Genomic DNA, 13,096 nt, shown 5'->3' with positions numbered 1-13,096 from the left:
ACTTATCACAATGAGGGCCATCGAATGTGTTAAGGATTTATTTCGAAGATATTTTTTAGAGTTCTATCGTTGCTCATTCGTGCCATCGAATCCCTTGCGCTTTGACGTACCTAATTACACTTGCACCCCTGATAAATGTGTCATGGGTTGATTCTGGGGTTCTTTCTTTGGGGTTATTTGGAAAAAAAAGGTGTACGTCGATAAGCCAGCAACAACTCAAGAGCTAAAGGAAGAGATAATTCGGCACATTAACGGTATAGAACCTCAATTATGCCTCAGTGTCATCGACATTACAAAATTTGGACCATCGGATGGAGGTGTGCCGCCGAGGCCGCGGCGGCCATTTTGCCGATATTTTGTTCCATACGTAATTGAGCTATACCAGTATTATCATAATAAAGAGAAGTGAGAATAATTTCCTAAATAAATTGAATTTTATTTAAAATCAACACCGGCCCTTGAAACTTAACCACCCTTTATATTATAATTTTAGTATAATAAAGTTGGAAGACGCTCAAAATCTGCATTTACGTTTTTTTAATCTAATTTTTTTTTATCTTTTTTTTAGTTTTTTTTTCTTTTTTTTGAATTATTTATTTCCTCTACCCCGTCCCCCTCCCCCCTTGCTATGTCGAGATTTTCTTTATATCATTTTTTTAATGTTTTTTTTAGTTTTTTTATTTATATTGTTGTTTTTTTTGCGATGTTGAGATTTTCTTGATTTAAGTTTTTTATTTATTTTTTTATTTATTTTTTTTTTTTAATTTTTTTTTTTGCGATGTTGAGATTTTCTTTATTTAAGTTTTTTATTTATTTTTTTGTTTATTTATTTTTTTTTTATTTTTTTATTTTTTTTTTTTTGCGATGTTGAAATTTTCTTTACTATAGAAATTTAGCAGCTTTCCGCAACGACCCGATTTCCAGTTGGATTTCTACAATCAAGCACAAAGTCATAGCAAACATTACGATGTGCGTTGGTGTGCGTAAGCGTAACCATAACTTAGGTCGGCCGGGTTAGGCTTATCACTTTCTAGCGGCGATGGCAGCACAATGAACTTATACGATCAAGTGTAAATGTATGTAACTGATTTGTTCTTGAAGGCACTAAAATTTTGAATATTTTTAAAGTGAAACTCACATGAAAAGAATAGTGAAATCTCATTTTACAGACAGTACCGATAACCTCTGGTGCTGATTGCGACAAAAAAAGAACACAAAATTCGTTCACATATTCGAAACTTGTTATTAATACTATCCTCTGAGTATTTTGAGACGGCAAACTTCATATTATTTGCAACCATTACTCCTACAAAATATTTTCATGAATTTTGCTTTCTAAGCAAATTTTCACTACCTTTTACCAGGAAAAGATAAAAGCTTTTGTTCACATCTGGAAGATGCACCATTAAATCAAGTTACTTGCACTGAGTGTATCCGTGTGTATCTTATGACAATGTGGCATTTGGTCAGTGTGCAGTGCAGGCCACAGCCGGCCGGTGAACAGACGCACCAACGAACAAGTATGGGGAAATCTGATGCGTTTGTGGCAACCGCCAGTAAAGAAAAACGCTTTGTTACCGTTTCTTCTCACACGTTAACCCTTTGGTAATTTGTTTTTTCTTTTTTTTTTTGTTTTTTGTTTTTTTTTTTTTGTTCCTTCTTCTTATACCCACGCACACTTGTGCACAAGGGTATTACAATTTTGTTCACTTAACCGTTTTATGCAACAGCGTAAATCCTTCGAAACTGACAATGGCACACGCATTCAATATACACCACAAGGCACAGGATGACGGGAAGAGTTGATTGAGTTCAGCTGGCCGTTCGTGCGCATGATAACTCGAAAAAAAATTAATATCAGTTTGGCGAAAAAGAAATCCATTATTCTCTCGGTAGTTGGCTGTAGTAATCGACATCTCGTAAAGAACCGATCAAACAATTTAAGATTTATGCTTTTTGTCAAGGTGATATTTAACACTAAAAAAATTCCTTTGCTTTGTTTTGTTCGTTCCAGTCAGTTGTGAATTACAGCGAGAGTCGGCACGGATATAGGTTTCTCTGTTTTCACTGACGGATCCAAAATGGAATCTGGAGTGGGAGCGGGGGTTTTCTCTAAATCAGCCAGCATTTCGGTTCCCTTTAAACTGCCGGAAACGAGTAGCGTTTTTCAAGCAGAGGTCTTCGCGATCCTGCAGGCATGCAAAATACTTCAAGATCGCTGTTGGGAGAGAGACATTAATATTTTTTCCGATAGCCAATCTGCGATCAAGGCCCTGTCGTCGCCGTATTTGCAGCTCTCTTCTGGTGAACTCCTGTAAGGAGGAACTCAAACATCTCGATCGAGCAGGAAACATCTCCCTTATCTGGGTTCGTAGGCACAGGAATATAGAGGGAAATGAGATTGCCGACGAGCTTGCCAGGAAGGGGTCGACAGAACCGGTTTCAGCTGTCCCCCTCGCAGACATCGGGGTCCCTTTGTCCGTTGTTAAAGGGAAACTACACAATTTCTTTCTAGGAAAAGCGCAAGACAGATGGAGGTGTGTCTCAGCCCCTATTGCAAAAGCTGTTGAGATCCTACAGAAAAAGAGACTGTTGAACATTTTCTCTGCAAATGTCCGGCTCTGGCGGCTAGGTGCTTGCGTGCCCTTTGGGGATGACTTGAAGAAATTCTCCAGCCTACTGTAACACCAAATTTCATGCACTTTTGGTTTCGTCAACTCGTTTCAGTCATTTTTGATGTTAAAGAAAATGTCGTTAATGTCGATAAAATCACAGAAATCATCGAAGTTGAAGCAGTAGTAGTAGTAGAAGTAGTAGTTGTAGCATCGCCCAGGAGCTAAAGATCGACCATAAAACATATAATGGCAATTTTCAATAGAAAATCAAAAAAATTATAATATCTCTGTTACAGATAAAGGACATCCCACCAACACAAAATGGGCATCCCTCACAACACATACTGTCACAGTTGTAAACAACCGGAGAAAAAGGAAACAATCTTCGACTTCCTCTGTGAATGCCCCGCCCTATGGAAGGACAGAATGTTAACCCTGAGCAGGCCGCCGTTCGAGAGTCTCGAACAACTGTCTGGCTTAGATGTCAACAACCTAATAAGGTCCTTAAACCGCACAGACTGGATATAGTCATGCCGTAAATAACTGTTAAACAAGTTGGTAACGAGGATGTGGCAACCAAATGGTGCGGAAGCGCTAGTTGGATTCTGGAAGAATCACCACTAAAACCAACCAACAGATAAAGGCAAACTCGGGTAAGAAACACCAAATTATAGAAACATTCTTTTTTTTAATAGCAGTCGCACCTCAGCAGGCAATGGCAAAACCTCCGAGTGTATTCCGCCTCCTCATAAAAACCCATTTGGCATTCGTAGGCATCTTAAAACTTGAGGTGCGCCACAAATAGTGGGAGGGGCTCGGTCAAACAGCTAATAAAGGGTGTAAGTGACAATTATATATAGCTACAAAGTGGCGCAAAATTAATCATCCAATTTTTTTTTTAATAACTTTTTTGCTATTTAAAAAATAAAAGATTTTTCAATAATGGAAATCTTTACTGCCGCCTTTAGGCGCTCCATAGCATATCAATTTTTATACTACAGCTGTGTAGTTTACAAGTGTCAAGTCGTACGACACCACTTCAGAAGTTATAAGTCTCTGATAGGATGATGAATTTTGCGCCATAAACAAAATTACTCCAATTCGATGCAAATAATGAACCCAACTATGGAAGTAAGACGCAAGTAATATTTTGAGCAGTGGCTTGTGCCACGCCTACTTTTGGGTAAATGCACGTTGATAAAACTCGCTCAAATTTGTTACCCGTAATCCACACCCGACCTCATTTCGATTCGACTTACGGGTAAATATCATTGAAATCGCTTCAAAATCACGCCCACTTTAATATGTGGAAAGTAAATTTCGGTCCGTCCGTCTATCCCAAATTAAATTTAACTAAAATATGTGCGGGTATATGAAGTTCGAGCCGAGCCGAATTCGGCACTTCCTTACTTGTTTTTGGTTTTTGTTGCTCAACGGGCATTTATTTGGACTTTCTTTCGTTTTTCTTAACAGAATCCTTGCTGTGTTTTGTCTTCTTGGCATTTCGGTATAAAAATCGTAATAAAAATAAATAAAAAGGGTGAATGCATGGAAGAAGTCAACTAAAGGCACAAGCAGAAATTAGCCCAATTTTTACGACCCGGCTATGCGGGCATGCATGCACTCGCTCCACGTGCGTGCGTACATATGCATGTAAGTATGTATGTATGTATGTATGTATGTTCTATGTAGAGTATAAAGTATATTTGTTGCTTGTGCAGCCACCACATATTCCACATTCTTGAACGGCTTATTGCGGCTTTTTATGTTTTGTCTGATGCGTCTTTGCGCATTTTTTTCTTATTTTTTTTCTTATCCTTTACGCCCTGTCCTTCATAGTGCTCATATTTTGGTTTTATTAAAAAGTTGTTGTTGCTGTACGTTCGTCGCGTGCGTGATTGCGCATTTAAAATGAAGAACGCGAGTATTAAAAAAAAGATTATTTCACGTTTTCAATTTTTTCCACATTTTCAATTTTTTTTTTTTAGTTTTTGTTTTGATTTGTGTTTGGCTCTTCCCTGCAACGTTAAGGTGTTGCCTTTGTGCGTAGACATGCCATATGTTTTGCTGCCGCCGAATAATCTATGTGTGAGTGTGTGTGTGTGTGTGTACATACCGGCACTGTTTGTTTACCGACACCAACTTACCTGGCCGAAATCGATGGTCAGATTGACTTCATTGTACTTCATGCCACGAGACAGTGGCGGACTCTGCCACCATGCCTCCGTGCCGTCAATGGCATACTCGGCAGCATGATTCTTCTCTGGTATACTCGGGTCACAGTAGTCGCAAACCTGCAAGTTTAAATGGTAAAATTTAGAAGTGATTTTCGTACAAGACCTTAAATTAAGGGCAGAAAAGAGGCTACTGAATATATTAGAGTTTAATCAAAAGTAATAATATCTCTTTATAAAGGGTGCTTAAATTTCAAGGGCCGATGTTGAATGTGAACCACACCTAAACGTCAAGCTTTTTTCTGCATTTCATTTGACATTTTTCAATTTCAGATTAATTCAATTTGAACCATAGAAAGATAAACCATCGAGCAACGCGTTAAAGTTATTCAGGCTTATTATGAAAACGGACGTTCAAATCAAAATGCATATCGAAGAAAATCATCTTCAGTGATGAGGCACATTTTCACCTCAGTGGATTCGTCAATAGGCAGAATTGTCGCATTTGGGCGAATGATAATCTAAGAGTGAGTGCCGAAAAACCAATGCACCTACAAAAGGTTGACTGTTTGGTGCGGTTTACGGGCTGGCGGCATCATTGGGCCGTATTTTTTCCAAAATGAGGCCGGTCAAGCAGTTACTGTGAATAGTGTACGCTATCGTGAGATGATAATGAACTTTTTATGGCCCAAATTGGAAGATATGGATGTCAACGATATGTGGCTTCAACAGGATGGTGCCACTTGTCACACAGCTAACGAAACAATGGCTCTTTTGCGCAAAAATTTGATGGTCGAATAATCTCACGTCGCGGCGATGTCAATTAGCCACCAAGATCATATGATTTGACACCGTTGGACTTATTTCATTGGGGTTATTGGAAATACAAGGTGTACGTCGATAAGCCAGCAACAATTCAAGAGCTAGGGGATGAGAAATATTTTTCATCAGCACGATGCACCGCGTCACAAGAGCATTTTGACAATGGCTAAAATCCATGAATTAAAGTTCGAATTGTTGGAGCATCCACTGTATGCACCAGCTTTGGCACCTAGCGATTTTTATCTGTTTTCAGACCTAAAAAACTTCATGCGTTCAAAGCCGTTTTCATCAAATGATGGAGTCAAAACAGCCGTGGAAGCATATTTTGCAGATCTTCCAGACTGCCACTTCAGGAATGGAGTTCATAAATTAGAATCTCGTTGGAAGAGGTTTATTGATGCTCAGGGCGACTATATTGAATACTAAAGTGCATTTAAAACAATTAAAATTGCGTTTTTCTTGTCGAACCGCAAAACTTAGTGAACAACCTAGTACAGCCTACTGAACTCACTCGAACGCGGTGCAAAAAGAAAATTCGATTTAACTACTTCTAATCAATACTTTGTTTCTACTGAATAATTTTTGTTGTTGTTTTGTAAGTGGTACTAATAAAATAGTAACTGCTTGAAGAAAGGGGTGTATTTTTTTTAACGGAAATTGTTTTTTTCGGACAGAACGCTCAATTTTTGTTATAAAAAAAAATTATTATATATATTTGAAAAAAGTTCACATTTTTCGTATACCTTTGACAAATATCTTATTATTATGTATTTATATTTATTTTATATTTACTATAAATTAAGGATTTTTCATTTCAATGAAATAATGAGCCATTTACGTGAATCATCTAAATCGATATAAAACAAGGCATTAGGCGATTTGCACAAGTGCAATACGAAAAGCGCACAAAATTAAGAAACCGATTTAGAAAAATAATTTTTTTTTAATCATTTATTATATACAAGGTGGCGCAATAATAATCATCCGATTTTGCGTTTGAATAACTTTTTCGCTAAATAAACCGATTTAAAGAAAACTAATTTTTTTACTCATTTATTATATGCAAGGTGGCGCAAAAATAATCATCCTTTTTGGCTTTTGAATAACTTTTTCGCTAAATAAATCAAATAATTTTAAATGATGGAAAACTTTGCTTTGGTCTTTACGCGCTCCATTGCTTGGCTGTGTGTTCACAAATTTCAGATATACGTCAATCACGACGTCATTTGCTAAAATTATAAATCTCTGATAGGGTGATTAATTTTGCGCTGTAAAGCAAAATTACTCAAATTTGCTTCAAATATTGAACCCAACTAAGGAAATACGATGCAAGCAAAAGTTTGAGAAATGGGTTGTGCTACGCCTACTTTTGGATAAATGTGTGTACCTCGATAACGAATTAATAAAATTCGTCCAAACTTGGAACCCACAATCTATACCCAACCTCATTGCGATAGACTTAAGCACGCCTACTTTAATATATTGAGACCACATTTCCGTCCGTCCTTTCCAAGGTTGTATATTGCATATGGTGAAACTCGCAACTAGGAGCTGCTTTTTTAGCTTAATTTGCAAAAATGTACAATATAACCAACAAAAAGCTGACACAGTTCAACTGAATGAATTGATTTATTTTTTATATTAATAATGCAGTTTTCACTTCAAATCAATTTATTTCATGTTGCACAACTAAGTTAAAAAAAGTTTCTTAGAAATTGAAAATCTTTGATTTATTAAAATTGTGTAATAAAAAAAATTTTTTTTTTTTTTGCAAATCGATATTTCAAATTTTTGACATCCCTAATGCATACGAATTTTATTTACTTCTCCAGCATTTTTAAAACTTTTATTGTTATTATTGCTTTTCTATTTAAAGTCAGTTCTTTAAACATTTCTTCTCTTCAATACTTTGTAAAATTATATTTTTCTCCACTAAAAATTGTTCCAGCCAAACAATCACAGCGCACACAGTTCTCTACTTCGAAACCAAAAATAGCCTGGAAATAATCTTCAAGCCAAACATATGTACATATGTGGCTAATGTGTGTGCTTCATTTCTTCTACTTTTGTATGTACTCGCGTACAAATATATGTGCATATGGCTGTAGACAGTAAATGCTTTAGACAAACAAAACACAAAATTTAATTTGCTCAGCCATTAGATCAGCATTCTATGCAATAAAAAACGAAAAAAAAACACACAAATGTGTTCAGCAAGATAAATAGTGTACATTTGAGAAAAAAAAAATTTGAATTTTTAATTTTAATTTAATTTTTTAATTATTGTATTAATTTCAATTTTAATTTCTTTTTAATTTTTAATACTAAATTAATGTAAATTAATATTCGTTTATTTTTTCTTTTAAATTTTCACCAAAAACTGTTAAAAAGTTTAAATACTAAAAAAATAATCTCAATCAGCACCACGCACGCAAAATGTGTATGTACTTCCGGTCAAAATCTTCACAAACACACAATTTCTTACTCACACAAAAAAGAATCTAACGAATTCTATACACCTTCTCTTTCTCACACACTCTCTTACCTGTCCCTGAATAACTGAATAATCGACGTGATCATTCTCCGTATTAGCGCCCACCAATTTACAATACAATTCCGGTCCATCAGTGCCCACACCACATGTGGCCGAGGCATAAACTTGACGTCCTGTAGCCAAATTGAAGTATGGTGGTGTTAGTTCGGCCCACACAAGGCTACTGCAGCAAACGTAGAATAGCGCACAGGAAAATGCCACACCCACGCTGTCACCGCTACGCCACCAATGTGGTGGCTGAGCCATGTTGTACGTTGTTAAATGTTCGTTAGATTTACTTTTGCTCAGCTAATCCTGCCGGCAAAGCCGGAAATCCTTTATTTTCTGCACTAAACAATGAAATAGATTCTCTTAAAGCCTTCTATACCCTTTTAATTTCACTTTTCACACATTTTTTATCAACACTATTTTTCACTTTTCACTGTTTTTTTCCACACTTTTCACTTTTTATTGGAGCCAATCCAATTATCCAACCGTCTGTATGGCTCTTCCGCGAACAACTAAATTCAAATTTCAAAAATCTTCTCCTTCTGACTTCGGCACAAAGTTTCACGATTGACGGCACGATCGTTCCAATGGGGTTGTATGCGTTTATTGTTTACGTATTTGTGGGAATGTTTGGGTACATAGTTATGAATATGTTTACATATACCTACATACATACATGTATGTGTATGCGATAGTTTGCTTGAGCGGCATTCGCTTATCTGACTGCTCAGCTGATTGAAGTAACAAATTATTGTCCCATACATACATATTACGGGTGCAGCACGCACCATGCGACGAGATGGGATAAGGCGAAAAGGCTAAAAATGAAGTTGGTATTGCTGCTCAAAAAAAGTACTCGTACATACTTATTTACTGATAACAGCGGTTTACTCTCTGATGAGAGTTATTACTGCACTCTCTGATCCACACCGATTTGAGGCTGTAGTAATCGATATGCGTATGCGTGCACTTGAGAGCAATGTATGTTAATGTATGTGGGTCAAATCTTTAATGTAATGCTTTTACGAGTATAGATAAGCCAATATTTTTTTTCGGAGTTAACGACAGGATTTAAAATACTTGTATGTATGTGCATACGCGTACTTAAAGTTTATTATACCTAATGTAATTTTAATTAACCACATGAAATTGTCGCCTATAGGAGCCAAGCTCTTCCCAAGACTAGGAAACGAGGTTTCAGACAGGGTGACTCTCTTAATATACCTTTAATCTTTTTAAATCATTGATGAGCTTTGAAGAATTTTTTTTTTTTGAAAAAAATGTGAGAAGGCTAGAGTTAGAACCATGCATGCAATGCTCTAAATATTTTGTATTAAGCCATATGCACATATATTTCGTAAATAAGTTTACTAATCTTTAATTTTTTTAATGTCAACCACATTTTTGAATAAGTCGATTATTATTTTTATGCTGATTTTCTATCCAATTGTGACTGCAAAATTTTTGCTTTGTATTTGAATTACGATGGCACTTCCTCTCCGAATCGACAAAGCGATTTTTTTCTAGTTTTAGTTTACCAAAAATAGGGCTTCTTTGTTTATTTAATCTATAAAGCGAAAAAGTTATACAAAAAATCGACTGATACAAATATACATATATAGTATACAAATTAATCGCCCAATTTGGTTTTTGAAAAATTTTTTTTATTAAATAAAAGAAAAAAAATATTAAGTAAAAAAATAAAAAATTTAATAAAAAAAATTATTTTGAATGATAGAAATCTTTATATTGATTTATCGAATTTTTCGCTTTTACGAAATAGGCGCACAACATGAGATTGGAAAACCGTGCTGTACTGTTTGTACAAGGTGGCACAAAATCAACTAATTTTGTTTTTAAATAACTTTTTTACGAAGTACAAAAAAGAAAAAATTTGACTGCTGGAAATCTTTATATTGACTTTTACAAGCGTTCCATTGCTTGTCTGTTTGTTTGCTGCAGCTCTCTAGTTCACAAGTGTCAAATATGGCTGACGTACAACGTCATTACAAATTATTTTCGCGCCACAAAAAATAGGCATTTAATTAAACGCATAAGAAAATTTATGAGCGAATATATTTTTCATCGGAAGCACTGCACATCAAACTAGAATAGGCGTCGTCGAATCAGCGAAGATGGGCTTCAGCGTTTCAAAAATAAAAAGTGTCATCTAGGGTTAAAGCATGCGAGAAGCCTTGTAATACTTTTTATCTCATATAAGCGCCGTCTGTCTTAATGTATATTCCCATAAACAATACATTTCCATATAAAATTTGAGATATTTATTTTTTATTATTTTTAATTGGTTTCGAAAAAATAGAACAGAAGGAAAAGAACGAGACAGGTGGAAAAAGGAAGAAGGGGCTTTGGATTAGAGAATCACGACCAACATTGACCAGCAGTGACGTTTATATCAACCGCTTCAAGCTTCCGCTGAATTTCACCAGGTGTTTGATAATTAAACCCACAATATCCACAGATGTAGCGAAAAATTTGGAGCGCAGATGTCTGAATAACGCCCGACTCGAGCAGGGCAGCTGAGAAGAAGGTGCAGAGTTGATTCGGCCACATCCTCCAGACAGCTTCGGCAGAAAGGACTTCAAGCAATCCCAAGTCTCACCGCATGACTGACACCTAACGGACAATCTCCGGGAAGGATAGCAACCACATTCGAGAGCTGTGGTTATGTTAACGTTAGAAGTTCCTTCGACCGCCTCTGATTTACCGGTAGCCAGAAGGATCTCGCGACTTTGCACGTTTGCGCACTAGCCCACCAATCGCTGAGTTGACGGGCACATCTTTTCAGTTTCTCAATCCTCTCATTTTGCGATGAAACCGTCTCCAGGGTCACCTGTCTAGCCAGCTCATCGGCCCAACAGTTACCATCTATGTTGCTGTGACCGGGAATCCAGATGAGCTTAATATTGAGGGAGAAGTCTGGCATTCCCTGACTAATTTCGAACGCACAAACCCCAAGCCCCCAAGCCCCTAATTGCCGCTTGGCTGTCGGAGTAGATGTTTACGTATTTTACAGTAAGTACAGAAGTAAGCAAGCAATCCACTGCTTCTTTAATTGCGGCTACTTCCACTTGGAAAACACAACAGTGGTCCGGAAGCCTAAATTTGAGCTTAATGGGGAACTACTCACAGAATACTCCCCACCAACGCTTCCGTAAACTAATTACCTACAGGATTATAATAAAAAAAAAACATTTCAACGATATTTCAATTTTGTATTATCACTTTAAGTACTCAAGTTCTTAAAAAACACCCTATACATATGTACATTTGTTCATAAGAGCACACACAAATGCAAAAGTGTTGAATTTATTCGATCGCCGTGAATTTTCGAATAGCCGCGGGATAAAATATGAATGCTGTAAAAAAGTCGGACACCTTATTTTTAAATACCTGGTTTTAATTACTGGATCGCTTAGAATTAAAGATAAACCTAACAGTAATTTTTGAATTCCATTTCTAATTTATCTACTTGTTGGCCCGTTGAGTGGACTCGTTTTTGACTACGTATTTCAAATAAAGCAATTTCAGCATGTATCATGGGACCATTACAGATGTCCAAAATTTCTGACAGATATTATTTTTATCAAGGTTTTTTTTTACCAAGTTTGCTGAAAATGCGCAAGGCACAAAAAAATGTAACACTTTTCCAAGCCCCATACATTTCGTGGGAGCTTTAGTGTACATACATGCACACACATACGTACATACATATGCACATTCGCCTAAATTAAAAAAAGACTGCATGTGCCTTGCAAGAACCGAAAGAGCCCGGAGTTTTTTTTGATTTTTGTTTTGTTCTTGTTGTATTTTTTATTATTATTATATTTTTTATTACATTTTGGGTGATCGTTTAGAATAAGAATTAGATACGATTGCACTGAAAAGCTGGCACTAAAACTCTTTCCCAAAATAATTTTTTGTCTCCCAAGGGGAAATCGTTATCAAAGCATATTTCATTTTATTAACATTGAAATACATTTTTTATTTATATCATTGCACATACATATGCATACTTACATGCACATATGTATATTTTTTATTTATCCAACGCCGTTGCATCAAAACTGATAACATTTGCTGCCGCCCGTGCATCACCGGTGTTTATTTGCCAATACATACATACATATGGAAATCTTCACTTACTTTGTATTTACATAAGTATTTTTAGTCACGTTTCGCTCTCGTTCCTCATGAATAACTCTCTCGCACACACTCATACATACTCTTTCCTCCTCCGCCTCACTCTCTCCCTCTCTCTCCGACTCTTTCTCTCTATCTATTGCCCATTCATAACAATTTCTGTCTTTAGCTCCAATAGTCGGTTGGTTATCAGCCGGTCGACATGTGCGGAACGAATTGGTATATGAAACCAAACAATAACAAAATATTCAATGCATATTTGAGCGCAATAAGTGGAGTAACATATAAACACAAGAAAATGCAGTTCTTTGAGTTACTTAATGCCGGTTATATTTGCTATGGCTATATTTGTATGCAATTAATTCTTGAAGGGATTTTTATGAAGAAGCGTCTACTTTTGTTTTTGTTATTTTATTAGAGCTTCGCCATTTAACTTTACACAGCCATGTGAAAAAAAAAACAAAATTTAAAATATAAAAAACAAAATAAATGCAAAAAAGAATTATGGCTTCTATGTACTATCAAAAATTTGGTGTCGTTTCCTATTTTCATTCATATGTACTGGCATACATACATACAGATGAATTCATTAATGCGCACACCTATATGCACACTAATTTACTCAAACGATTTATAAATGTGATGAAAATTTGAACGGATTCGGGCGCTTTTTATTATTTCGCCCATAAGTCAAATGTGTTGAACGAACTATTAAATCATAAGCATACATTTAGGCGTTAAATTAAATTTTATAAAGTGATTTGGAACGTAGTAACTGTCAT

The 13,096-nt window shown here is 36.0% G+C and overlaps 1 protein-coding gene across 1 annotated transcript in view; it reads right to left on the bottom strand.

Moving 5' to 3' along the window:
• Positions 1 to 8,652, bottom strand: part of LOC129242332 (laminin subunit alpha) — a 51,341-nt gene extending 42,689 nt beyond the window's left edge. Inside the window, exons 1-2 of the mRNA XM_054878914.1 lie at positions 8,157 to 8,652; positions 4,763 to 4,909 (exon numbers count right to left, since the gene is read on the bottom strand). Of these exons, the coding sequence (XP_054734889.1) occupies positions 4,763 to 4,909; positions 8,157 to 8,411 (402 nt within the window). The 5' untranslated portion in view covers positions 8,412 to 8,652. The remainder of the gene's footprint in view (positions 1 to 4,762; positions 4,910 to 8,156) is intronic.
• Positions 8,653 to 13,096: the final 4,444 nt, after the last annotated feature.

Source organism: Anastrepha obliqua, chromosome 3, assembly GCF_027943255.1.
Source record: "Anastrepha obliqua isolate idAnaObli1 chromosome 3, idAnaObli1_1.0, whole genome shotgun sequence".
NCBI lineage: Eukaryota > Metazoa > Arthropoda > Insecta > Diptera > Tephritidae > Anastrepha > Anastrepha obliqua.
This window is presented reverse-complemented; position numbering and strand designations above follow the sequence as displayed.